The 25,104-nt window shown below is 41.7% G+C and overlaps 4 protein-coding genes across 6 annotated transcripts; 1 reads left to right on the top strand and 3 right to left on the bottom strand.

The window, feature by feature from the left end:
• Positions 1 to 3,061: 3,061 nt before the first annotated feature.
• On the bottom strand, positions 3,062 to 8,031 carry LOC130208142 (twinfilin-2-like). Its single transcript, XM_056437112.1, has 9 exons — positions 7,656 to 8,031; positions 6,786 to 6,863; positions 6,505 to 6,683; positions 5,912 to 6,007; positions 5,717 to 5,821; positions 4,529 to 4,654; positions 4,183 to 4,333; positions 3,419 to 3,540; positions 3,062 to 3,229 (listed from the first exon to the last, which is right to left on the bottom strand). Exons 1-9 carry the CDS (start codon positions 7,678 to 7,680, stop codon positions 3,062 to 3,064), a joined length of 1,050 nt encoding a protein of 349 aa, XP_056293087.1. The 5' UTR covers positions 7,681 to 8,031.
• Positions 8,032 to 9,598: 1,567 nt separating this feature from the next.
• LOC130208143 (WD repeat-containing protein 82-like) lies at positions 9,599 to 13,077 on the bottom strand. Its single transcript, XM_056437113.1, has 9 exons — positions 12,649 to 13,077; positions 12,322 to 12,422; positions 12,159 to 12,225; positions 11,250 to 11,349; positions 10,726 to 10,842; positions 10,481 to 10,636; positions 10,296 to 10,365; positions 10,074 to 10,216; positions 9,599 to 9,970 (listed from the first exon to the last, which is right to left on the bottom strand). The coding sequence occupies exons 1-9, from the start codon at positions 12,807 to 12,809 to the stop codon at positions 9,938 to 9,940; spliced, it is 948 nt and encodes a 315-aa protein (XP_056293088.1). The 5' UTR covers positions 12,810 to 13,077; the 3' UTR covers positions 9,599 to 9,937.
• A 156-nt stretch (positions 13,078 to 13,233) lies between these two features.
• LOC130208137 (pseudouridylate synthase RPUSD4, mitochondrial-like) lies at positions 13,234 to 16,987 on the top strand. The gene is made up of 6 exons (XM_056437107.1): positions 13,234 to 13,947; positions 14,980 to 15,187; positions 15,282 to 15,375; positions 15,653 to 15,803; positions 15,911 to 16,008; positions 16,523 to 16,987. Exons 1-6 carry the CDS (start codon positions 13,569 to 13,571, stop codon positions 16,724 to 16,726), a joined length of 1,134 nt encoding a protein of 377 aa, XP_056293082.1. The 5' UTR covers positions 13,234 to 13,568; the 3' UTR covers positions 16,727 to 16,987.
• A 663-nt stretch (positions 16,988 to 17,650) lies between these two features.
• On the bottom strand, positions 17,651 to 24,838 carry LOC130208124 (transcriptional regulator QRICH1-like). 3 transcript variants are annotated; one of them, XM_056437080.1, is made up of 12 exons: positions 24,731 to 24,838; positions 23,466 to 23,725; positions 23,282 to 23,350; positions 22,372 to 22,506; positions 21,085 to 22,290; positions 20,602 to 20,761; positions 20,229 to 20,383; positions 20,030 to 20,144; positions 19,846 to 19,954; positions 19,145 to 19,308; positions 18,972 to 19,062; positions 17,651 to 18,872 (listed from the first exon to the last, which is right to left on the bottom strand). In XM_056437080.1, the coding sequence occupies exons 2-12, from the start codon at positions 23,712 to 23,714 to the stop codon at positions 18,683 to 18,685; spliced, it is 2,643 nt and encodes an 880-aa protein (XP_056293055.1). In that variant the 5' UTR covers positions 23,715 to 23,725; positions 24,731 to 24,838; the 3' UTR covers positions 17,651 to 18,682. The 3 variants fall into 3 exon arrangements, with proteins under 3 accessions (XP_056293055.1, XP_056293057.1, XP_056293056.1); XM_056437082.1 differs by having other exon boundaries at positions 19,157 to 19,308; XM_056437081.1 differs by lacking the exon at positions 24,731 to 24,838 and adding an exon at positions 24,419 to 24,722.
• Between the last annotated feature and the right edge of the window lie 266 nt (positions 24,839 to 25,104).

The raw sequence follows: 25,104 nt of genomic DNA, 5'->3' as shown, positions 1-25,104 counted from the left end.
TGTTTTAATGTGCCGCAGCGCGCAAACATGAGCTGGCCGCGCTGCCCTCACCGTGAGGGAATCAAGCGCTCCCCTGGAGTTCTGCTGTGAGGTGCCACTTATCAGCCAATCATAAAAAAGAAATGGGCTACACAATAGCCAATCAGAAAAATAACCGTATCTGGGTAAGATTTAATCCAGCAACCAATGAAAATAAAGCATCCTGGAATTGCGCGCGACTGACTGATATCCGAGGGTGCTGATGGAAATGTCACGCTTGCCTGTCTTCAAAACTTGAGAGCCCTGGTAACATCAGTAGTGTGTGAATGTGTGTGTAATGGAGTGTAAGTGTTGTCAGCCAAACCAAAGAAAACTAGAACGGGCACTCGGTAGAGCGCATACCTTCGCATATCACAATATTGGGCATTGAATTATGAACATTTTGGCATTAGTTGCATGCCAATTGGATACAAATTGACCATGCTATGGTAAAAAGAAGATTTTGACCTTTCCATAACCTTGACCTTTGATTGTTAAATTATTATTATTGATTGATTAAACATGTTATGTTTTCGTTCTTTATTTTTAATAAATGTGCGAACATTTGCAAAAAACAGTTTTCACTTTGTCATTATGGGTTTTTGTGTGTAGAATGTTGAGGAAAATAATGAATTTAATCCATTTTGGAATAAGGCTGTAACATAACAAAATGTGGAAAAAATGAAGCGCTGTGAATACTTTCCGGATGCACTGTATGTACACAGATATTAAGCTTGTGCTTCTTTCTTCTTTCCCCACATCTGCTGAACAGGGGCGGAGGGGTATTACTCACCCCGAAGTTATTGCATGGAGCTCTGTCTCTCTCAGACACCGCCTCTCAAGTCAGTGTAGCAGTGTCCTGGACTCTGCTACACTGACTTCATGAGGTCTCATGTCCAGGACTCTGCTACACTGACTTCATGAGGTCTCATGTCCAGGACTCTGCTATACTGACTTGAGAGGCGGTGTCTGAGAGAGACAGAGCTCCATGCAGTAACTTCAGGGTGAGTAATACCCCTCCGCCCCTCTGCCGGGGTTCTCCTGGGGCAACATAGGCGTGACATGGAGGACTGCTGCCGCCACAGAAAGCTCACTGCCTGCCAGACCTGGAGACGATTGTGGTGGGAGGGATGTTCAGCAGATGTGGGGCCCCTGAAGTCATCCACACAGATCAGGGCAGAAACTTTGAGACGCATGTCTCTGTCCTGTGTGACAAACCGGGCTCCGACATGACTGGGATGACCGCTGGGAGTCGGCCCACGAACCAGGAACCAGTGCGGGGGCGAGGCAACAGAGGAACTACGATGTGCACACCAGAGGACACCATTTTGAGGTTGGGGGGTTGGTCTGGGTGTCCAGCCCACAGAGGAGGAACGGCAGGTGGCCAAAGCTGGATAGTGTCGTCTTCATTTGGGTCACTTACTATCTATCTAACTAACTAATTAACTCACTTATTAACTCTCCTTGTGATTTATCATTACCGGGTTAAACAAGTTCTGACTACAAAAGAGGCAGAATAATCCTCTAAGGGCTGAAGAGACAAAGGCAGTCTACCCTTTGTTCTCGAGAAAGATGTTTTGTGTTCTTTGTTTTAAATGTATGTTGATATATTGATGTTCATTGATGTGGGGGGTCAATAAATACAGTGTTGCATTCAAAAGCAGTTCTCATGTCTTATTTGTATCAATAAACACGACACCTCCAGTAGTCAGCGGTGCATACCAACGGTCCTCTACCCGGGTCGGACCCGGCACCATCAGTCGCTCCAGCTGAACATCAAAATCCTCCGGTGGTCAGAAGATCTGTTCTACACAGACTCCAGCCTTTCTGTAGAAGGACCCAGAGCAGTAAACATGAACATGTGTGTTCGTTCATGTTGGCGTCCAACATGAGCCCAACGGTTACAACGTTGTATTTTTAGGCCATTTCCTTTCTTCATTTTTTAGGTTTAGCCAGTGCTTATTATAACATTGTACGCACCAAATTGCGAACAAACCCACATCTCTACAACAAAGATAAATGCTGCAGGAATCAGATGATCCACCAGGTTGTGAACAAACCATTTCTTCAGCCCGATCATGTCAACATATTTATTTTGTAGATGAACTGAAAGGGAACACATCCACTATGTCTGTAAGAAATGTTTACGCAACGCACGGTGAAGGGTAATAAGCATCGCCGGTAACAATGAAGGCCAAGAATACAGGAATCGAGACTTAAAATGTATAAACCCAGAATTCTCTTTTTTATTAAACAATTGGGTTAAACAAAAATGAATAATTGAAGCACGGAGCCTGACTAACATCAGACAGACAGCGATGGGTGCTAATGTCAGCTGAAGTGAATGTCCTGCAGTTTCTTCTTTGAAAATCTGTTTTTGAGTCATCATTTTTAGCAGGGGCAGGGGGGGTTGTGACAATGTGTTGAGGGATATTTCAACAACGGTTATACAGTATTTTTACACAGGCGACAAGTTCTCAACCATAAAAACGCTGCCATCCTCTTGGCGTCCCACTTCAGGAAGATGATGGGCATCTCTTTTGGAAGTATATGGTAAGCCAGTATGTTTGCATTTTCCAACCATGTACTGTCTTGTATTTCAGAAAATGTTTTAAGCAAAGGTTAAGAAGATAAGCAACACTGTGGAAGACTTCAACTTGTTTTCACGAACAATTCATCTTTGTTTAATCTTAATTAATAAACCAAAAGATGTGTCCGCATATCAGCCATCCCCCTGGTTAGACTTAAACAGTGTTCTGAATCAGACTTATTCATTGAAGAAGCAGTTCCTTGAGTGTATTTTCAGGAGAATTCTTAGCTTACACCTTTTCCAATTCCAAAGTTTTTATTTCACAACCGGAACATTTATTCAGATTTTGCTTTCTGGTGGATCTTTACTATTTTTCCTCTTGTTTTCAGTATGAAATGTGTGACTGCAGTAAAAAGAAGAAATGGCTAAAAGCTAAACAGTCAAATAACAAGTCAATTCATAGATATAGTGTTGGTGTGTGTGTGTAGTGTTAGTATTGTGTGTGTGTACTGTCTAACTGTCCTCCCCATTCTCCCCTGCACCCTTGATGATGCGTTTGTTGCCCCTCTTTCCTCCTGGTCCCCGGGGTTTGGCAAAGGCTTGCTTTATGGTGTGCTCTATTGGGTGCACCTCCTCGTACAGGAAGTCTTCTGTCAGGCCGTCGCCATTGTCTATCTCCATCTACACACACACACACACACACACACACACACACAAACACACACAGAGAGACACACATATTAATGGCTACTCTTTTCAATAAGATGACCAGTTTATAGATACATTGGGGTGATCTTGTTAACTGTTGATTTTAAGAGATATATTATTTGATATTGTCTTGTTTGCGGGGGATTGTGGTGACCTGTATACCTTCTTGGTGACCTCCAGCTGGTAGTCTTTCTCCACCTCCTCCAGTAGCCTGTTCTTACAGCTGGAGTATAACATCCGTTCCTTGATACTACAGGTGTACCCAGGCATCGAATATATGAACACTGAAAGAGACATACAGTCGTCACCTGAGCAGCTGATATTTACGACTTCACTGGATTAGATTTACTTTTCAATTCTGCTGTTGAAGCTCTTTAGGCTATGGATCAAACACTCATACTCACTCAGACCTCTAAACTACACACACTTCTCCAGGGGTGGACAGAGTCCTAGAACATCCTCTCATAATAACTCGCTTCTCAGGAAACATTTTCCCAACAGTACTTACTGCAGAACCAGCACATTACTAAATTGCTCCTCAATTCTGCACCAGCCCTTTACAAGAGCAAAGCACTAGAACTGTATTTTAAAGCACTTTCTTCCTTTTTTGCAATTGATTTTATTCTGAAAAAACATTTCTTGCTTCCACTCATGTATATATATTTTCTATGGGGAAGTGGTTATGAATCATCTGTCTTTTATTCATAATGCATGTGTTCTGTTATGAGCACACGGAGGAAACTTCCTCATAACTATGGGGATTTCTGTGTTATGACATGAGGCTCCCTTCCTTCAATTAAAAAAAAGAGAGTTAAATGATGGAACTTGATATCTGTATATGATTCTTGATAAGCAGAGGACATGATATTGCCTCTCTGCATTAGCCCACCACTTTGCTCCCACCTGCAGAGTGAGACTGTACTGACCCAGTGCCTCCTGCCGCTGACCCTGGTGGGAATGTTTGAAGATGAAGAAGTGGTATCTGGGTGTATCTGCAGGAATTCTGTAGGGAAGCTCATGGGTCTCTGTAGGTTTGGTGTGAACCAGCTCAATGGTCTCTTTCGCTACATCCAAGCTCTGCAACACAACATACACAAGCAGACTTTGTTCAGGGGTCAAGCCCCGCACAACCAACTTCACCTCATTTTACAGACACACGCAGACACACAGTTTGTTCAAAACACATCCTGATGACTGTTTTCTGTTGTAGGGCAATATGTTTTCATGTTGCACGCCGTGTGATTAATAAAAAGGTGTTATGTCCGGGCTCACCAGCTGTATGTAGTTGATGCGTCTCTGCTTGAGTTGCTGCAGAGCCCGTTTGGCCTCTTCTTGCAATGGGAATGCAAGACCTTGAAGAGTCTGTGCCCTTTTGTCTAAGCCAAACTCCATTGTAACCTGTGGGATGAAAACACAAAAAAATGTGTTGATTTGTTACAACACATGACAGAAAATGAAATGCCAGTGAGTCAAACAGATTGTAACACACCCTCGCCCGAGCTGTTGGAGTCCCAATTCGTCTACGTTCATCCTGTGGATGTAAAAGATTGAAAATCTCTTCTTCATGAACACAGAGTGGAATTTGTATTATAAATGACTTGTACATACCCACATAACTTTATCCTGCAGGAAGAAAGTAGACGTATACAGAATGAGTACACTACACATAATGCATGCATCAGCTGTATTTCATATCCAGACCGTTTGTATTGTTTCGTTCGTCATTCTAGGCGTGAAGGTGGCGGTGCTTTCTTCTGTGGCCGGGCTCAAGTTGCGGAACAGCCTCCAACATCGAATGTTATTAATCCAGGCTAAAAATCGATTTATTTTCTCCGGCCTTTTGTTATTGGCATATGAATAAGTGTTTTTGTCATTGTATCATTTTCTTTTATATTGTGTAACGACCACCGAGACCGAGACCAGGACATGACCAAGACCAGAGTTTATCGAGACCAAGACAAGACCAAGACTTCGAGGGGTTGAGAGACCAGATTCAAAGCCAAGACCAGAACAGTCTGATAAAATATGGAAAATGGAAACCATTGGCACTCTTCAAATTAAACTAAAATAACTACATTCCCATAAAAACACCCAAGAAAACTAATGAAGTTTCCTCTTCATTCACCTCTTTTATTGCCATATATACCGTATGAAAGAAATGTCTTGATCAAATCAAAACACATTTTGAGGTTTTGATAAAAGAATTTAAAACATGTTCGTCGATAACGTCGTTATCATTATTGTGATTGTTCAAAGAAAACAGGAGAATTCCCACACATAAAACTCCCCTCTGTTTTCTTTGAACATTCACGGTAACGATAACGACGTTTCAGACGATGTGCAGGCAGTTCCGTGATATTCCTGCCATTGTGGTCTTCAAAATTAAAGCTTGTCTTTGTCTGAGACTGAGACAAGACAGTCAAAATGTGCTTGTTTTAAACGGTGCTGTTTAAATGTTACCTCTGTGACTCTGATTCGTTGTAATTCCTGCTCGGCTGCTGTGAGCGGACCTGGCGAGCAGCAAGAGGACATGTGTCGCAAGTATCCCTGGAAGCAAACGTCGTCCTGCAAACAGCCACACAGACAGGAAGGTACCGAATCACCAGCAGCTGAAGATTCAATGACCAGTGGTCATGCTGGAGGGCTTTCACACACCTCCACCGTGCCAAACATTTCATCTTTAATGTGACCTCCTCCAAACTCTTTCTTCAGTGTGGCTCGGGTCGCTGCGTACACCATCTTCTGCCTCACCTAAAGGGTGCCAGACACACCGGAGATTATGATTATGATTCAAAGTGTTTTTTATGTCTTAAAACATGACTGTGTGACTTAGACACAATGGTGTTTCTCTTTATTTATTCTTCTCAATTATTGAGTTAGTTTCTGATCTGTTTTAGTCACTTGCTTTGGAAGGAATTGTAATGTAAAATAGGAATGATGTAACTTTAAAACTCATATGTTGAATGTGTTTAAGGCCGGTATTGTGTAATACCATATGTTTTGTGACTTTTTAAAATTGGAATATGTTTCAATTGTGGTCATTGTTTACGAGACAAAGACGGAATCTTCTTTTGCCTCCATTTGAAAATAACTTCTAAATGTCATCCAAGTTTAAGTTGTAGAACAGTTTTTCAGAAAAATATGACGGTGAGGGTAATTTACGATCACAAAAAGTTTGGCAAGAGACTTCAAATGACTACATTTGATCAACGTTTTAGTAACATGTCAAACAGACACTCCAGACATACAGGTGATTGGTCAGGTGACCAGGCAATGAAGATCCACTCGTATCCCTGTGCATTCTGGGAGTCCAGACGGTAGAGGATGTAGCAGGGCTCCTGAGGCGTGAGCAGAGGAAGCAGGAACTGATCGTAATCCCTGTCCCAACTGTGTGTTGGCTCTCTGTATGAATCTAACACCAACTCCTCTGCAGACAAAAACACGTATCAGCATCTCAGGATTTAGATAACTCACCTGAAAGCTTACGTGTGTCAAATCTCTCTGATTACTTGAAACATCTCACGTTTACCATTTCTGATGACAATCTTCATTATTCTGATGGCACCTCCCCTCGCTCGGGCCAGAAACTCTTTCAGCTCCGATGTTGCTAAAGTAATATAACGCGGACAAGTCAAAACTGAGGATGGGGGGTTGAAGGCAGGTGAGACAGTTGGGTAAGTAAGAACATGAGACTCCACTTCAGGGAGAACATTTGATCCACTGCCACGGAGTCACGCTATACACTAGTGTCTCAGACAGGAGACCTTTGAACCAAAAAAAACCCTGAGAAATCTCAGTCAGTGTTAAAACAGCTAAATTAGCCCCACATGTTGAAACCCATGAATGTAAGTCTGGTACTGAAAACCAGAGTTAGCTATTTATTGCACTCCCTGTTTCTCTCTCACCATGGTTACCAAACACAGCAGTCTCATAAATGATGTAAGATCAGGTGAGAAAGGTGAGAGAGGTACGCTTCTGCCAACCCGGCCCCCCAACGCTCCAATTACCAAATGCCATAACACACACATATACGTAGCTCTTAAAACTCCCCACAACGGGCCTGTCGGTCCTACGTATCATGATTACTGGTATCACAACATAAAAGACACACATTTTAACTGTGAATCAGTTGTACACTGTACAGACTAATGTGAAGCCTTTACAGTCCACCATTGAGTAGGATCCACAGTTTATAAAATATTAAAACACCACTTAAAGATGATCTTAAAAGATAATTTCAAAGAATATCGTCAGTGAGATTGGGAGTATGTGTTACATGCTATGCTTAATTAAGAAGATATTTTAAAAAGCATTGAAACTAGATTTGAACTAAACTATTACAGAAGCAAAAATGTCGGTCTATGAAAACGTCCAGTTATCCTTTAAAAAACCAACATACCGTTAATTCCAGTTTGGTGTGACATCTTTTGCCCGTCAGCTTCCCACTCCTCTCATGCAGCAAGGACCGGGTCCAGGTCTCTGTGTCCTCGCTCTTCTGGCTCAACAGGTAGGCTGCCTCTCCACTGATGGCAGACAGATGGACCCATGCGCATCAGTGACATAAACGCCTCGAGGGTGACTGGGGAGATTCCTAACACGTGAAACACAATCTGCGGAACTGTGGCTGATGAGTAATATAACGTGCCTGTCAGTGGATATGTCACCCTGACCACTGATCTAAAACTCTTTGCGTATCGATGACCACAACTTGAAAAAGTCTCAGTGGGGGAGCGTCTCCCAAGTCACAAACTGTCCTGTACTGTCCTGTGTGTGAGGCCATGTAGAGATCCACTACTCACAGCATCAGGATGTCTTTAGATGCTGCCAGTGTGGCGCATGTATCCACATTTTAATACTCATTCACATAGCGGCTGACCAGCTCAGCAGACGCCATGATCTCAAATTACAGACACAGAAATGTGACACCGTGCAACAATCTGGCCGCTACATTTCAACACTGATCAATGGAGCGAGAATGGGGGGCTTTCGTGTATTTGTGGTCAGTACATTTTGATCGGCAAAGTTGCATTTAATAATTCATAAAAGGTGAGAATAGAGTAGGTACCTGAAGCAACACAAGCACGTAAAAAAATACGACTGTGAGGTTTTTCTTCTCCCAAAGTGTGAGATAAAAAGCTGCAGATGACTTATGAGAACAATACGAGCTGTCTCCTGATCAGTCAGTACCAGTGGATCCATTACTAGCAACTGACAAAAACACAGACAAGCTCACCAAGGTCACACTAAACACACACTCTCAGGTTAGTACAGGATGTTTGATAGGGAGACGAGAAAGAGGGTGAAAAAGTGATGGTAAGAATGTAAATGCCAAATACTCAAACTACCACAACTTTTTTCTCTCCCTTCACACATCTTTTGTGCACAAGCAACTAACGGAAGGAGGTGAGAGAAAGATAAGTGTGAACCTGTGAGGTTACCTGTGATGGTATCATCCATTATTCACTCAGCGGTGAGTGTACAACCCAAGCATCTATACATTATTCAACAGAACCCCCAGCCCTCTCCTCTACTTCAGGAAGACACACTTTATGTGCACAAAAAGAAAAAAACTCATTCATTAAACTGATTAAAACTGCCAGCGTTTCTCTCACGCTTGCACGTGTGTCCACAGATTGGTTTCCTGACTGAGGAACTATTGTTTGCATCTTTGAAGTGAACTCATGTCTGGGTCATTGTTACAATATCAATCGTATATATATATAATATATATATATAAATAAAAATATATATTTATATATAAATAAATATCTATTTTGGAATATATACGATTGGTATTGTGTACTGATTGTAAAGCCCTCTGAGGCAAATTTGTAATTTTGGGCTTTACAAAATAAACTGAATTGAATATATATATATACTAATATTTTAAATAGATACAAAAGGTGACATATGTAGACTCTGTATTATTTATCATTTTAAAAGCTTGAATAATAATAATATTATTATTAGTCTTTTTTATTGGAGAACATAGAAAAAATCCTGGGGAACATTTATCAACAAGTATTTTGACAACAAATTAAAAGTTTGACCTGACTTCGGTTAGTTTCTTGAATTTTAGGATTTGCTGCTTCTCTTGTGACAGTAAACTAACAAATGACAAAACAAGTGATGGGAAGAAGTGACTTTGAGCTTTAGGAAGTTGATTAATAATTTCCCCCATTCTCTGAAATGTTATACTTTTGTCGAAAAAACAAGTACGCTAACCTGTTAGATTAATCGATAATGAAAAGAATATTTAGTTCGAGCCCGAGCAATTGTACATTTAAGATTTATCTGAACTATGATCAAACTAAGGCTGTCAAAAGAGGGAAAAAATGTAGCTCTTATTTCATCTGAAACACTTTATTACACATATTAAAATAATAAAACCCTGACTATTATTTCATTAAATTCCACATGAAATATTAAGAGACCAAGTTAAAATAAATATCAACAGGTAAAATGTTAAAAGAATATACTGAATGGCATTTAAAAAATCTGAGGTTTGTGGAATTGTCTTGTGCCGGTGGTATTAAAACCCTTTTCAAAGTAAAAAAATGTTGCAGGTAAAAATTATGAAAGTAAAAATGTTTCTCGTGGAAGGCCGTCCATCACACAACGCGACATCGCTGCACAGCTGCGATGTGTGTAACAACGAAGACTCTTTTTGGAAACGTCCCTCTATGTCTCGTCAATACACGGGAGCCAAAATGTCTGATGAGAGAAACAAAGAAGAAAATGAGAATGAGCAATCTGTTCATCGCAGTTTGTCCAACGGCAGCTGCTGGACAGACGGACGCGATGCGTTTGATCTCACCATGTTCGTGCAAGCGCTGGCAAACGTCATGTATCTGGGGTTGAACTGCAGAGTGTTGATGGGTCCGGGATGCTTCCCATCCAGCACAGCAACCTTCATCCCACTCTCAGTGCTCCAAACATGGACTCTCCCGTCCTCTGAACCTGCACAGCAAGACACATTTTAACAACAGAGATCTTACAGGGAGAGACCAACATAATAATAGGAATTATTTAGGTTTACCAATCATGACAAACTGAGAGTCTGGAGTGAAGCAGGCCTCCAGGGAGATCCCTTTACTGTTGTTGTAGCCCTTAACATAAGCAAAGATAGACAACACCTCTGAGTAGTCGTAGTAGGCTAACATACAGACAGGTGTTATTCAACAGGTTTGTGGCAATGTGATTACATAACTCTACGTCTCTTACAGAAAAAGTGTGCAGCACAGATCCATTGAAAGCATTCAGGACACAAATCATCCCTCCATTGGTGGAGATGAGAATCTGTTTCCCGTCATTACTGAATTTGAGTCCAGTCCAGTCGCAGACACGATTAAACCTCACATCAAAGGAGGCGAAGGGACCCTTTTTAAAGAGAGATCATATGTATGAATAATACAGTAAAACAGAAATAAAACCATAAAGCACAGTACACATAGTAATCTGCATTTTACCTTATCAAAAGCACGCAGGTCGTACAGTTTAATGGCCTGTGATTCTACCCCTGCAGCAAATATCAGACCATCGGGGTCAAAGGAACATACAGGTTTGCCCAGTGGATTGGTCAAACCCTGAAACACAAACACAAAGAAATACAAAGAAAAGAGTAAGAAGTTGCAACAAGAAGTCTGGATTTTGAGAAAGAGATTGCAAAAACATTAACACTATATTTCATCCTAACCATTTAATGACTGCAATGTCTGTCATACATTGTTCATACTAGTCTTTGTCTGTGGTTTAATGTCTTAAAGCATTGTGATTGTGTTGAGAGGCAGGTCCATGTGTCGCAATGGTTCCTGAAGCAGGTCTGGGGACACCCAGTGGTCAAAGTACAACAAATTAAAAAGGGTGTTTGAAAACCTAATGATGTGTAATAACTTCATATGGGAAGTCTTCCAATAACAGCCGTAGCCGTAGCTGTAATTAGACACTTGAGTAACTGTCCACAGAGAGCAGAAGTGCCAGTCCGACTGCTCACTTGACAGTTTGGAGCGCGCAGATCCCAGATCCGGATTGTTTCGTCCAACGAGCCCGAGATAAACGTGTCATCAACTGGTGACATGGAGAGAGCAATAACTCTAAAATCACAAAAGAAACAAACTTTAACCATTAAACAATAAACCACCATTCTATAAAAGCTAAAAAAGAACAGATAAGACGAGTGAATTACAATGATGACTTTAGGCCACTGAGTAACATGTTGTGGGGAAAAATAGATAAACATGCTCTGTGTATATTTTAAGAATGCGTCTTTCTTTGTGTATCTGTACACATTCGATTGAATGTATTTTCCAGATTTGTTATGAGCCTATTAAAATAACAACTTGCCTTACATGTAGGGAGTATAAAATGTAAATATTGAATCATATGTAAATACACATTATAACTTCTTAAAGGTTTCAGATGACATCCAGTAAACAAGTGTTAGAGCTTAAAAATACAGGATGTGCATTAGAGCTGCAACAATGAGATACATCATCGATGGACAGAAAATAAATCGACAATATTTTGATAATCAATTCAGTAAAAAGCTTCTCAAATATGATGAGTTTCTTTTTTTCTTTATCTTAACATTAAAGTGAACCAAATATATTGTGTTTTGGACTGATGCATGAACAAAACAAGGCATTTGTTGAATTGTTATGAGTATCTTTTGCTGTTTTCAGATGTTCTGTAGACCAAATAATTTTTTGATTAATCAACACAATCATCTGCAGAATCTTTGATTATGGAAATAGTTGTGGTTGCAGCCTTAATGTGATATACTTTGATGGTACTTTTCCCACGTGCTAACTTTGTATTTATAATTGCTTCTGAGTGGAAATAGTCCACTTTGTTCACATTCATTCACACTATGCAACATTTCTTTCATTCCTTTTTTACTCACCTTGCCGTGTGACCTGGGAAATACCTGATGTACTTGTTGTCAGTGAGTGACAAATATCGGATGGTATCTACAAGCCACAAAATCAATATTTTATTTTCCAAAACATTTTAGAGCACATTAATTTGTATCATATTTTAGTTTATAATGTCTGTTTGGTTATAACCATCAAGTTTGTTGGAGCTGTAGACTACTGTCTGTGCATCTCCATGTGTGTAGCGGATGAGGTCGACTCCATACTTCTTGCTGAACAGGTTTCTTTCAGGTCTGGGAAAAAAGGCCTAACATGTAAGTCTGTTAATCATTTGATCACGTGATGCACAGCAGCGAACGCGCTGCACTGCCATGGCACAGACACATTCATGTGGACCTATTCATTTAGGATATTTAAGCAATGTATATATGGGAATTGATCATTCTTTTCATTTATGTGGGGCGTAAATGCATGAGATAGTTGCCGTTTTTTAATGTAATGACAATATTGGCCACTTACTTTCCTTCTCGGATGTCATATAACACAATGCAGTCGTCGTCGCTACTCGCTATTGCATTTTCACCATTTGGGCTGAAGTCCACACAGTTGACTTTCTGTGAATTGACTCGATATGTTCGGGCAACCCTGAAACTTCTAACCACGCTGTCTGTGATCTTCATGTCTGCAGCTCTCGCTACAAAGTAGCGTAGCCCGCCTGAAGCCTGCAACGGGATCTCTCCATCAGCTCCCTCGCATTTAATGGAGCCCACGAGTCGTTTCTTGCGAGCAGTCCACGAGCGATATCATTTAAGATCCTTGGCGCAAAATAAAATCTTACATTTTACTACCAAACGTTACAACGAGGTTACAACGTGCACCCGAGGAGCAACTCGGCGCTCGATTTGAGTGCGATTGTGTCGGGGCTCAGATTCACCATTACGCCCAGGAGCTTCAATGAACCGGCGAGTGGTGGGGGAGGAAACAAGCGTACCCAATGTAAGAAACAGGAAATACGACACACTAAGACCGGAAATGTGTGCTACATGCACAGTTACGTTACACTTTACAACCCCGTGTTTACAACTAGTTTTGAAGGTCATTCATAATTTGTTTCTACCATCACTGGGGTTTATTTAGTGTATATTTAATGCATTTTGTTTTTGAAATTCGTTTTTGTGATCTTTATTTAGGTGTATAACAACAAAAAACACTAGATCCTAAAAGTGCACTCATTTGAGTGTAGATTTTTAACAAACTCACGTTACAAATATTACAATATTTGCTTTTTGTATTGTTTTGCTTTTTATGTGTGTGCGCCTTTCTTGCCTTTATTCTGAAAGGTGCAGCCTGGAAGTCGGAAGCAGGAAACGAAGAGCATGTGTCCTCTGGAGTTTGTTTGCATCTCTAAGCTCACGTGAACCGTCTCACTCTCCTCCACAATGAACTGCTGCAGAAGAATAGCTTGTCGTGACTTTGCATCCGGCCTCGTCGCCTTCTCTCGGGTCAAACCGCTGACACACTCCCGCAGCCGGAGCCATGCCGCCGCCGCTAAGCCGGCTACAGGCTCCGACACGGGAGAGAAGCCCCGGCTCAGGGCGATCGACCTGGCGCGGAAGGTCCAGCAGGAGAAGTCTAAGCCACAGGCGGAGGAGCTTCCGCTGTCGGGCCAACAGAAGAGGGTGATGGAGCTGAAGCGGTTCAGTCTGCAGCTACAACATGTCCACCCGAACGTCCTGGCCAAACACCTGCACAGAGGCGTGCTGTACCAGGACAAAGATGTCGTTGTGATCAACAAACCATATGGGGTTCCTGTCAGAGGTGAGCAACGTTGATGTCCACTGACGAACACTTGGTATGTAACGAGAGTTTATCATACCTGCAAACTTGTCACCTTTCGGCGAAATTCGCCCTTTTGAAATCAAAATAGGTCATCCACGTGAATAGTGTAGATCCGAAGAGTTTTTGTTTTGGGTAGGGGGGGTAAATTGGACGGCCGGCGTTTATGAGATTGGAGTGAGACACGGAGAACATGCGATGTGGTGCTCTTCGCAATAAAACATCTTTGATGGGACACGTGGAAGGAACAGGCTCCTCGAACAGAATCATGGAACAGAATCATGGAACAGGCTCAAAGCTCAGCAGAGCACAAGTAAAAAAAGGAAGTTGGTTCATGAATGACTTTAACCATATATATAATGATAATGTAAAGTTGTTATTACTATTATTAGTGCCCGATCACTGAATTATTAAGAGGACCTTTTTTCTTAAAATGTTTGTTATTATTATTTAGATTTGCGGTCAAAACAATCAAAAGACTGTAGTCAAAAAACAACGTGGATGTGGTGTGGAGACAACAACAAAAAAGTCACCTGCACCCCCGTTGTCACCTTTTTCATCCCTCATGAGTTTGCAGGTATGGTTTATGGTACATGTTTTAATGTACCATAAACATTGGTTGATGTCATTATTCAAGCAAAGTGTCTGTTTGAAAGTAGTCATATTTGGATCTGGGTGATCTGATAGGAATTGTTTAATTGTTTTCTGATATATAGTTATATACCAGCATAATATTCTGCAGATTAATGCATAATAGATGCAAATCTTAAATTGCTCACCTAAATTACTTTTCATATCTGCCAACATGCAATACTGTAGTGTCCATACAGCTAATAATATTGGTCTGCTGATATATTGACATGGTTTTATACAAATGAACGGAGCATACAGTCTAGTTCTCGTATTACAGCATCTATATTGGAATAGGTTTTTACTTGCACACTATTGGTAGAAATGTCAAATAATGCTGAAGTTGGAGAAACTGGATCACACATTTGTGGTTGTTGTTCTCAGATGACAGTGGGGGCACATCCATTGCCTCTGTGCTTCCTGTTCTCTCCAAAATGATGGATGGGATGAAGGTGAAGTCTGAGACTCAGCTGTTCCCTTGTCTGAAGCTGGAGAAGGAAATAACTGGAGTGTTCATGCTGGCCAGGAGTGAAAAAATAGTGGAGCACATCCTCAACCTTAACAGAAATAACCAAGTGGAAAGAAAGTACTGGTAAGATGCAGTGGTAATGTGGGGATGGACGAAAAGAGGTTACATTTAAAAACATTTTTTGTTAATCGTTCATGTCTGTACTGTTCCTGCTCAGGGTCATCACAGTCGGTGTGCCTGTTCCATCAGAAGGAGTGATTGACATTCCCATCATAGAGAGAGAGGTCACAGGCTCTCGTCCACACTACAAGGTGTTGCTTCTGTTCTGATGTTGTAAAAATATGTTGTTTGTCACGTAATCATCTGAAAGGAAAAAGTATTCCAAATATAATTAATTGCTGTAGTTGCTGTAAAGGTACCAGTTTTAGACTTTACAAATGCAAAGAGCTGCTGTCTTTTCTGTTTCATGCTACACAGTACATTGAACAGTGTGTATGGCGTATTTACAGTGGTTTCAAAAAAATTATTGATATACATTTGAATAATTATTGTTTTTTAAGTTATTATGGAACTCTTCATTTTTTCCAGATGGCTCTCAGTCCTCTTTTCAGAATGAATGATGCTGGCGACGGTATGACTAAAGTCCGTGCCCATCGGCAAGCACAACCTGCAATGACCAAGTACAGAGTGTTGGACAGCAGCAGTGGTTGCAGCCTCGTGGAGCTCCAGCCTTTTACTGGTAACACTGGTGGAGTTTTGTTGTCACAGGAATTAAGTACCAATTCATGTTGGGAAACAAAAATTAAGGAAAGAAAGCGCTACATATCTGCTTTGTTATGTCCACAGGAGGGAAGCACCAAATGAGAGTTCACATGGCACTTGCTCTGACATGCCCCGTTCTTGGTGACCACAAATATTCCGACTGGAACAAACTGGCACCCCAGGTAAAATGTGTTTACAATGTACCACATAGAGGTTTACAAGTAACGATTGCCAGTAGAAGGTTGGCGGCACACAGCTAACAATCAGCAAATGCCCCTTAAACAAGAGTGTTGTATCATCAGCTGCTCTGTGACCTCAGCGCTGATGAAAGGAGAATAAACTGAGGCATATTTGTTTAATGTCTAACAATGGGCTGAGGATGAGCCAACCTGGATCTTGTATTTTCCTATTCCTCCCACATAAACATTTTGATTAGGCTTCTCACTTTGAAACCACACAGGTTAAGACCTCGTGAAAACGAGTAACTGTCACGGTCTTACTGATTCAAAAACCAACCCGGTTGACATCTGAAACATTGCCTTTTTAAATTCACCATCAAGTGTGCAACATCCTTTTTTGCCGACACTTGGGTATATTATTCAACATATATAAATAGAATAGGAGGAGCTCCATTTCTGCAAGAGCTATTTCAGTGTCTTCATAATAAATCACTAATATGTTCATTTTGGTGCACAGAAATTACCAGAACGTGTGCTGGATAAACTCGGACTGGAACAGCGCAAGATCCGGTACCTTCCTCTTCACGTGCTTGCTCGACAGATGACGCTGTTAGGAACCAATCGAGCCGACATAAGTGTGTCCTGTCCCATCCCAAAGTACTTCATGCAAACATTGAATCGACTGCATTTAACTTTTCCTGATGAAAAGGACTCTAAATAACCACTTCAGCAAGCCAATCGATGTCTGAATGGATTCAACATCAGCTGTGAATGATGTCAGACTGCAGCGTGGGGAAAGTGTATCATGTGTGCCATTAAGTTCAATAAGAAATAAAACCACACCAAGCTGTTAGTGCTCCAGTCCTAAAACCCAGAAATGTGTTCGCAATATTGCCTTTCCAGTTCTTTTCTTTTTTTTTTTGTTTGAATATTTTTTGTTGCGATGCCTTAAATAAAGTGGGTGACAAAGATTGAAATGTTTTTTTAGGCCTGTGTATGTCTTTTAAGAGATTGTCGATAACAATGGGCTAAACGAGACTCTGGAGGTTGTTGGAAAGTAAAGGTCGGCCACATTGTTACATGTCAAATACCCTCGATCATCCATTATCAATACCGCTTATCCTCATTAGGGTCGCGGGGCGCTGGAGCCGATCCCAGCTGACGGGGCGAAGGCAGGGGACACCCTGGACAGGCCGCCAGTCCATCCAGGGACCCTCGAGCATATCAACCATATGGTTTATCTTGCTGCCATTTCCACAAGTTTCAGATGTCTGGTTTATTTTTAAACAAATTGCACTTGAATATCAATCGCGTTATAGATACCAGGTATAAAAACGCCTCGTCATTCTCCCCGGTAGATAATGTTCGTATGGTATGAAACGTTAAGTTTGCGATTGTATTTGAGGTTTTTACATTGTGCGATTTCCATACTGTGAATGTGTTTGAGTTGACAGCCCTGTCACCAATATGAAGGAGATGGAAATGTTAATTTAGGATTTTAACAACTATCATTAATATTTATTTGCCAAAGAGCTTATGTTTCTTTTTAGTGTGACACTAACATCTGGGTTGACCCACACAAATACATCATCCCTGCACCACTCGCTTATGAAGTCACAAAATTATCAGACGGAAAATGACCGAACAATGCTATACAATTCATTTTTAGTAATAAACAAATGAAGCAGGACTGTATCACAACTATTTGTCAATGTAGTAATCCAAATTAAAATATACATGTCATCTCGAGGAGGCACCAATGGGGTTTGGATACGGTTGGTGCGACAAGTCATTCTTTAAAAAGGCCCAACTAATCCTGATTTCAAAGTTCAAATCCATTTCCAGACAGCTCAGCCCCAAGTCCTCCTCATTCTTCAATTTCCATGACTTGATACAAGGATCTACACTGCGTTAGCTAAACAAAGGCATTTCCATCTGTATGTTCTGTTTGATAACCTACTATACATACATACAGGAATAAGTTGGCAAAAATCCTTTACGGTGTTCAAATCACTAGCTTTGACCTGAGAGGAAAGGTTTCCACTCTCCTGAATGACTATAATATAGCACTTTGACCATGTGAATATCTGAGGAACAACTCACTCAATGATCCACAAGCATAAATTATGATGTCATTTTTTAAAACAGGCACAAGTTCTTCAGCTTTCAACGTATCAATACACGGTCCAAAACGCAGTCAGTATACAAAAGAGAAAAAGTTGTGAGAAGAGGTCCCTGTAATGGTCCATTGAGATGTTATGTAGTTGGACTTTGTAGAGACTATTTGGTAAATGGTCTGAGGTTAAGTAGTGACGGGTTAAATATCCTCATATAGTTTTGATACTTTTACAGGACAATGCACCACCTCTGCCGAGCTCAAAGGTCAGTCCTAATCCAGCAGGGGTGAGACTAAAGTCTCCCTTACTTGCCACTTTAAAGGTTACAGAGGCAATGGCTTACAAAAAGGTAGTCAGGAGAAAGAACAGTCCAACTAATGAGCTGAAAATAGAAAAGAAAATCTTTGCTGTTGTGATGTACTCCTCAGAAAGAAATAATGATTGATCCCTTTGATTTGAGATGATGGTCATTGGGGTTTACAGAGTCAGGGTGGATACTGCATAGTCAACAATCAGTGACAGGAGACCAAGTTCCCACGAGTCCAGTCAGTCCTCTCAATTTAGCTCATGACATCCGGACCGACGCTGATGATCTCCTGGATCTCTCGGACCACAATGATGCGTGCCAGAACGTGCTCCACTTGCTGAGACGTGAGGGGCTGAGATGAGTACCACATCGGGCTGTTGGGGGCAACGACCGGCTCTGGAGTCATGTAGTATGCGTCATTACGCCCCTTAACGCTTTGAGGACTGGAACAGGACCGTGCAATAAAGAAAAGGGAGTTCAGTTTTCCCCAATATATTTACACTGAAGAATGATCACAGATTGTATGTGGTTGAGTCACTCACCATTTGAAGAGATAGAAGTCATAAAGTTTAATGGGGCAGCGAAGGGGATTCTCAGGATCCTCGGCCTGCTCTTCATACATGTCATCAGTCCCTGAAACACATAATTAGGTCAGCAACAGGAACTTCAGTTGTCAAAGGTTGTGACTCGTAGCCAGATTTACAGCCAGGCTTACTGTTTTGAGCACCTTTCTGTCCTGTGCTGTTCAGGCCTTGTCCTTTGAGGAGGCGGATGCTGGTTGCTTTGTCCTTGGCATTAGTGGGGTTCTTCTTCGTGTGCCGTAGGACCTTTGAGAAAGCTACCTTCATGTGCTGTTCAGGTGTTGTCAGGTGGAAATGCCTGTGACAAATCACACACTCATTACATCTCAAACTAGAACGGGCACTCGGTAGAGCGCATACCTTCGCATATCACAAGATTGGGCATTAAATTATGAACATTTTGGCATTAGTTGCATGCCAATTGGATAGAAATTGACCGTGCTATTGTAAGAAGAAGATTTTGACCTATCTATCCATGACCTTGACCTTTGACCCGATTGATCCCAACATCTAATCAAATGGTCCCCGGATAATAACCAATCATCCCACCAAATTTCATGCGATTAAAGAGGATGTTGACCTTTTCATGACCTTTGACCCGATCGATCCCAAAATCTAATCAAATGGTCCCCGGATAATAACCAATCATCCCACCAAATTTCATGCGATTCGGTTTAAAACTTTTTTTGTTATGCGAATAACACGCATACAAATAAATAAATAAATAAATGGCGATCAAAACATAACCTTCCGCATTTTCAATGCGGAAGGTAAATATATGATCAATTAAAGAGAACAGATTTGGGTCCTTCAGTGCTGAGACGAGGTTACTCACTTAGTGTTGAAATACATTAGAGTTGTGAGCAATGTGGCTGGTGAATGTGCACCAAGCTGTTTGCACTCCCACAGCATCTCCTCTGTCACGTGACTTGGGATGACATAACCTAAAATGAAAACAAACAATGAGCAATTGTTTCCACAAAAAAAATGTAATCAAATTTATTTGTTGATTATCTTACCTAATGGATGGACACTGGGTTTCCAACCATCCAGGATTTTGTGTAAACACCCACAAAAACGTGTGTAATACAGATCGGAGAAGATATCATCCACACGGCCATTTTCAAAGAGATACTGAGAAGAAGAAGAAAAGCTGGTGAACATCTTTAAGGAGGCAGCCTTTTGGCATCATACGTCATTGAGCATTGGGATACTAACCTTTTGTATACACAAAAAAACATAGTATAGAACATCGGATGTGAACTCCTCTTCGTCTGATCCTCGTGCCTCCTGCGTCATCAGGGAGAGGCCCAAGTTTAGCTCCGCGACGGCGCTGGACACCAAGTCTTCTTGAAAACGCAGCGGCTGACGACCTACCACAGAGAGACGAGCAGAGGCAAAGATGTAGCTCGTGCTATTAAAGAAACATGCAGAGTTCCAAGTTTTAAGCAGAATAAAAGTTATTAAGAACAATATGAACGACGAATATATTGGGAATCAAAACCAAACTGAAAGCTCATCTATCTCTAATAATAAATATCAGTCTTTGTCAAATACGGATGTGTGCCAAAAAAATTGTGAGTTGACTTACGTCCGATGGGTGCAAGCTTAGTCTTTTCCTGCTTGTTTAGCTCTGTGTTTTTCCGCTTGACCCAAAGGCGCCACACCTCCAGGCCTTCCTCTGGCTTTAGGCAGATCGGAACCATAATCTCTGTCGGTGGTTCAGCCTGACCCTCTGCCTCCATGTGGCCCTGCAGGAGAACAAAATATAAGCATCAGTTAATGCTTTGTGGGGAAACAAGGGCAGCAAGGATTAAATGCATCTTTGTAATAACAGTGTAACAATCGCATGTGAATTAACAGACCAGCGGGATTTCAAACCATATCAGTGGTTTTGAATTAGTAGATTTAAAGCATTGAACCATTTCCTAACGATACATGTCTACCATGTTTTTCATCCTCATCACAGCATAGTAAATATTTTGTAATTGCGTATCTATTTTATGCATTAAGCTATGGAAATACTGGATACACAGCATAGGACACATCAGTTCATGGAAATATCAATTCAAACCTGCAGATGGAGCTGCTGCTCTTGTCCCTCTTCTACTTGGCTGTGCTGTTGATTTGGGTCCCAAATGTGTACCGACTGTGTCGCGCTGTAAGTTCCTCCCACAGTCTGCACTGCCACAGGGATGTGAATGTTCCCGTTCATGAACTGAGCTGGGAACAGGGTCTGTACGATTTCTTCCTGTGTCCCAGTGGAGGCCGACTGCCCATCTGTGGACCTCGATGAGGAATTGGGGGACATTTTGTCCTTGCCGTTGGTGGTGGTAACTTGCATTGTGTTGTATGTGTCCTGTGGTATGGCAATGTGAGTTACCCCCTGCTGCTGAGGAGTGGAGTACACAGGGATGGTCCACGTCTCACCTGTAGGACCTGTGATGGTTCCTGTGGTGCTGTACAGTTGTGCGCTGTCGACAGTGAGCAAATCTGGTCGTAGGGACACATAACTTTGCTGCTGCCCTTGAGGGATGGCTAGAACTGTGGCCACTTGTTGGCCCTGTGGAACAGCGTATGACACAGCAAGAGGGACATCCACCTTACGCTTCTTAGCAGGTTGGAGAACAGTTGAGCCAGATCTCCTCTCTGCCTCCCTGGGAGAGTCCTGTTGCTGCGAAAGAGACATGGCCTCTATGGTCTGAATCTGGATCTGCTGACCATCTTGTAGTTGAATATGTTGGCCTCCTGGAAGTTGAATATGTTGGCCACCTGGAAGTTGAATTTGCTGGCCACCCTGTAGCTGAATTTGCTGGCCACCCTGTAGTTGAATTTGCTGGCCACCCTGTAGCTGAATCTGTTGGCCACCTGGAAGTTGAATCTGCTGGCCCTGTAGCTGAATCTGCTGTCCACTCTGGAGTTGAATCTGTTGGCCACTCTGTAGCTGAATCTGCTGTCCACTCTGTAGTTGAATCTGTTGGCCACCCTGTAGCTGGATCTGTTGACCACTCTGTAGTTGAATCTGTTGGCCACCCTGTAGCTGAATGTGTTGGCCTCCCGGTAGCTGAAGTTGCTGGCCACCCTGTAGCTGAATTTGCTGGCCATCATGAAGTTGAATCTGTTGGCCTCCCTGTAGTTGAATATGTTGGCCGGCCTCAAGTTGAATTTGCTGGCCGCCTGGCAGCTGAATATGCTGCGTTCCTTGTAACTGGATTTGTTGTCCACTTGACAACTGGATTTGATGTCCTCCAGCTACAGCTGCAACCAGCTGCGCCTGAATCTGTGGAACACAGTTGAGGGTCACAATCCAGCATCACATGAATGCACTTGATATGGGTGACTGTTTAAATAAATCCCGTACCTGCTGCTGCTGCTCCTCTGTGAGCTCTCCCTGTTGGACAAAGTGGGCTGTTGAGATAACCTGCAGGTCCTGCTGAGAGGGGGAGGCCACCTGAAGCACCTGGCCAACTGTTTGGCCTTGTTCCTGAATCTGAACCTGGAACAGAGGGAGAGGAGGACAAATAAAAAAGGCCAGTCAGCAGTCAAATCAATACATGGCTTTTCTTTCTTTACACTATTACACTTTGAACTACTCTTTTCTGGGGGAAATATTGAGGGTAATGTGAGTTTATCTTCAAAGTAATGACACTTTTGATAATAAAATGTGAAGTTGCTCTACTATAAAAGCTATCAATCAAGGTATCAATAATGAGCAGGTTTAAGAGTCTACACGGCAGTTTTATTTACTTTAACCAAAGAAATGATTCACCTTCTCTCTACTACTGCACTTGTGACTGTCACTCTGTCCTTACATTTTGATATATGACTTAAGCCAATCATGGAACATTCCATAATAGACAATTACTATATTGTGGAATTTCAATATAACAAAAAACATACAGTTGTAACTTTTTCTGTGAAGATCCCACATTAAAATGCCTCCTGACATCCAGTAGTAAGCATCAAGGCTAATAACCAATAGAAAATTATTAAAAAATTAAGTAAATGTTTTACTGAATGGACTAACGAATAGCATAAATTTAAAAAAAAAGAATAGTAATAGTAATATATATTTATTAGTACAATTGTAGATTTGAAGTTATGAAATAGCACCAACAATAGAATAAATTAATTGTAACATTGAAAAAAAGTATTAACAGTAGAATGGAAACTATATTGTCAAAGAATTATAAGTAACAACCCAATTTGACTTGTGCAATTAAAACAAGGTATGCCATAATATAAGAAGTGGCCTTGGCATATAAACCAACCTGCACTTGAAGCTGCTGTTCAGACTCTTGATGCACAGACAGATGAGGGGAAATCTCCGCTGAGGTCACCTGTACTGGTCAAAAAAGCATTTACATATTTGAAGTTCAGCAGATTGCACCACAGTGTTGAATATCAATAATATAAGTGTATATCTTTCATTTAAAATAAAGGACCAGCACTTACCGGACCCGCCAGCTCCAATAGAGAGCCAGCCACTTCGGTGCTGTCTGTGTACACACAGTTGGTACCCTGCTGCTGGTACACAATGGCCGTGGTGGTGACTGCCCCTCCCTGCTGGCTGAACTCCTGCAGCACCTCTGGGCCCTTGGCGAGAGACTCCAGGAACTCCTTCATCCTGTGCTGAGGAACAGTGCGGGCTTTCTGCCGTACATACTCGTCAAAGGAGACCACCCCACTGTCCTGATCATTCATCCTCAATTGACCTAGAGAAATGCATTTTAAAACATTTGATAATCTAATTAACGCCAAGTCCCAAACTGCTCACATTCCCAATGCATTGAAAGCACAAACATAAAATGAAGACTATTCGCATGCAGAGGTTGTGTCCACCTATATAGTAAATACTTAAGTAGCTGACTAATGTCATTTCAATATCTGCTGGTTCAATAGGTGGACGTTGGTATAACATAGTACACGGGACAAAGTGCATTTTGGCTTCCAACACAATAACTGAGCTTCGCTTCAACTTTGTCTAGTTAGCCATCAGTCACACATTTAGAGAACGGTACATTGTTATAAAACCAACGATGATTTTGGTTAAATGTTTACATGGCACGAACACATTAGTTGCCCGACTTTGTGTCCCGACTGTATGATAATGGTGTCAACGTTACAGCTAGTTAGCCAGTTAGCTTGCCGACGTTAGCGAGGCACTGTTTGGTCGCAGCCCATATGGACAGACCTCTTTCTAGCAACTGCTAACTGTATTTAACACCGCCGAAAGCTGCAGAGATATCTAATTCATTAAAACAATGGTGCAAATCAACATGGCCTCATAGCACAGTTGAACATATATTAAAGCAGCAGTCCATTCATTGCAACCCTAACATGAAGCTAGCTAACATCGTGCTAACATTAGCTAGCTAGCTCGACGGCTCTGGATCCTGTCATGCTACCTTAAATAAAACAAAATCCTCCTTTCCGCCAAGGCACGGTGTTTAAAACTAAAAAGCAGATAAACGTCGAACAGCTACTGTCACCACACCGTTCACGTAACCACACGGTGTGTAAAGCGGCGGTATAATCCCGAAAACAATGCGGTGATTAGATTGCGATAACAAAATGTAACAGCAGCAGCGAGCGGGCGAGGTCTGACGTCTGCTTATTGCAGACCCGCGCACGCGACGGTGTAAAACAAGTTCCACAGCTCTAGCAAAGCACACATTTAGGTATCCATATGAAGACCGAGTTGTATTACAGCAACCTACACTTCACAGCGACACATGCGAAAACCTCCACCGTGTTTATCCCGTGAGATATAAAATGACGGAAGTTAGGCCCCAAAAACAACGCGACTCGTCTCCAGACTGCTCAGCCAGTGACGGCCCGCCGCGGTGTTCCCATTCTGAGAGGCGCATCATGGCATTTACACCAGCCACGCTGGCACAGGTTTACAGGCATTTACAGCTTTTCATAAATTGTAGGCTCGGATAATGATGCTTCATCATATTTCATAATTGGTTTGTTAAATAAAAAAATTAAAAACACGAGTGGGTGGTTTAGAGCCATACACGATTATTATAGCACTATATTACCTGACCATACACCATTATTACAAATGTTACTTAATATTTATTTTATT

The sequence above is a fragment of the Pseudoliparis swirei genome, chromosome 18 (assembly GCF_029220125.1).
Source record: "Pseudoliparis swirei isolate HS2019 ecotype Mariana Trench chromosome 18, NWPU_hadal_v1, whole genome shotgun sequence".
Classification (NCBI taxonomy): domain Eukaryota; kingdom Metazoa; phylum Chordata; class Actinopteri; order Perciformes; family Liparidae; genus Pseudoliparis; species Pseudoliparis swirei.
The sequence above is the reverse complement of the archived record's forward strand: the minus strand, read 5'-3'. Positions and strand labels throughout refer to the sequence as shown.

Excerpts from the sequence above, each read along its gene's own strand:
- LOC130208143 (XM_056437113.1), bottom strand. The coding sequence starts at position 12,809 with ATGAAGATCACAGACAGCGTGGTTAGAAGTTTCAGGGTTGCCCGAACA. Across the intron at positions 11,350-12,158 it reads TTCCCAGGTCACACGGCAAG|AGTTATTGCTCTCTCCATGT; the intron begins GTGAGTAAAAAA and ends TTGTGATTTTAG. Across the intron at positions 10,637-10,725 it reads ACCTGCGTGCTTTTGATAAG|GGTCCCTTCGCCTCCTTTGA; the intron begins GTAAAATGCAGA and ends CTCTTTAAAAAG.
- LOC130208124 (XM_056437080.1), bottom strand. The coding sequence starts at position 23,714 with ATGAATGATCAGGACAGTGGGGTGGTCTCCTTTGACGAGTATGTACGG. Across the intron at positions 20,145-20,228 it reads TTTTTTTGTGTATACAAAAG|TATCTCTTTGAAAATGGCCG; the intron begins GTTAGTATCCCA and ends TCTTCTTCTCAG. Across the intron at positions 19,063-19,144 it reads ACAGAAAGGTGCTCAAAACA|GGACTGATGACATGTATGAA; the intron begins GTAAGCCTGGCT and ends TATGTGTTTCAG.
- LOC130208142 (XM_056437112.1), bottom strand. The coding sequence starts at position 7,680 with ATGTCACACCAAACTGGAATTAACG. Across the intron at positions 6,008-6,504 it reads GGTCACCTGACCAATCACCT|GTGAGGCAGAAGATGGTGTA; the intron begins GTATGTCTGGAG and ends GGCACCCTTTAG. Across the intron at positions 3,541-4,182 it reads TCAGCGGCAGGAGGCACTGG|TGTTCATATATTCGATGCCT; the intron begins GTCAGTACAGTC and ends TGTCTCTTTCAG.
- LOC130208137 (XM_056437107.1), top strand. The coding sequence starts at position 13,569 with ATGAACTGCTGCAGAAGAATAGCTTGTCGTGACTTTGCATCCGGCCTC. Across the intron at positions 15,188-15,281 it reads CAAGTGGAAAGAAAGTACTG|GGTCATCACAGTCGGTGTGC; the intron begins GTAAGATGCAGT and ends GTTCCTGCTCAG. Across the intron at positions 15,804-15,910 it reads GGAGCTCCAGCCTTTTACTG|GAGGGAAGCACCAAATGAGA; the intron begins GTAACACTGGTG and ends TTATGTCCACAG.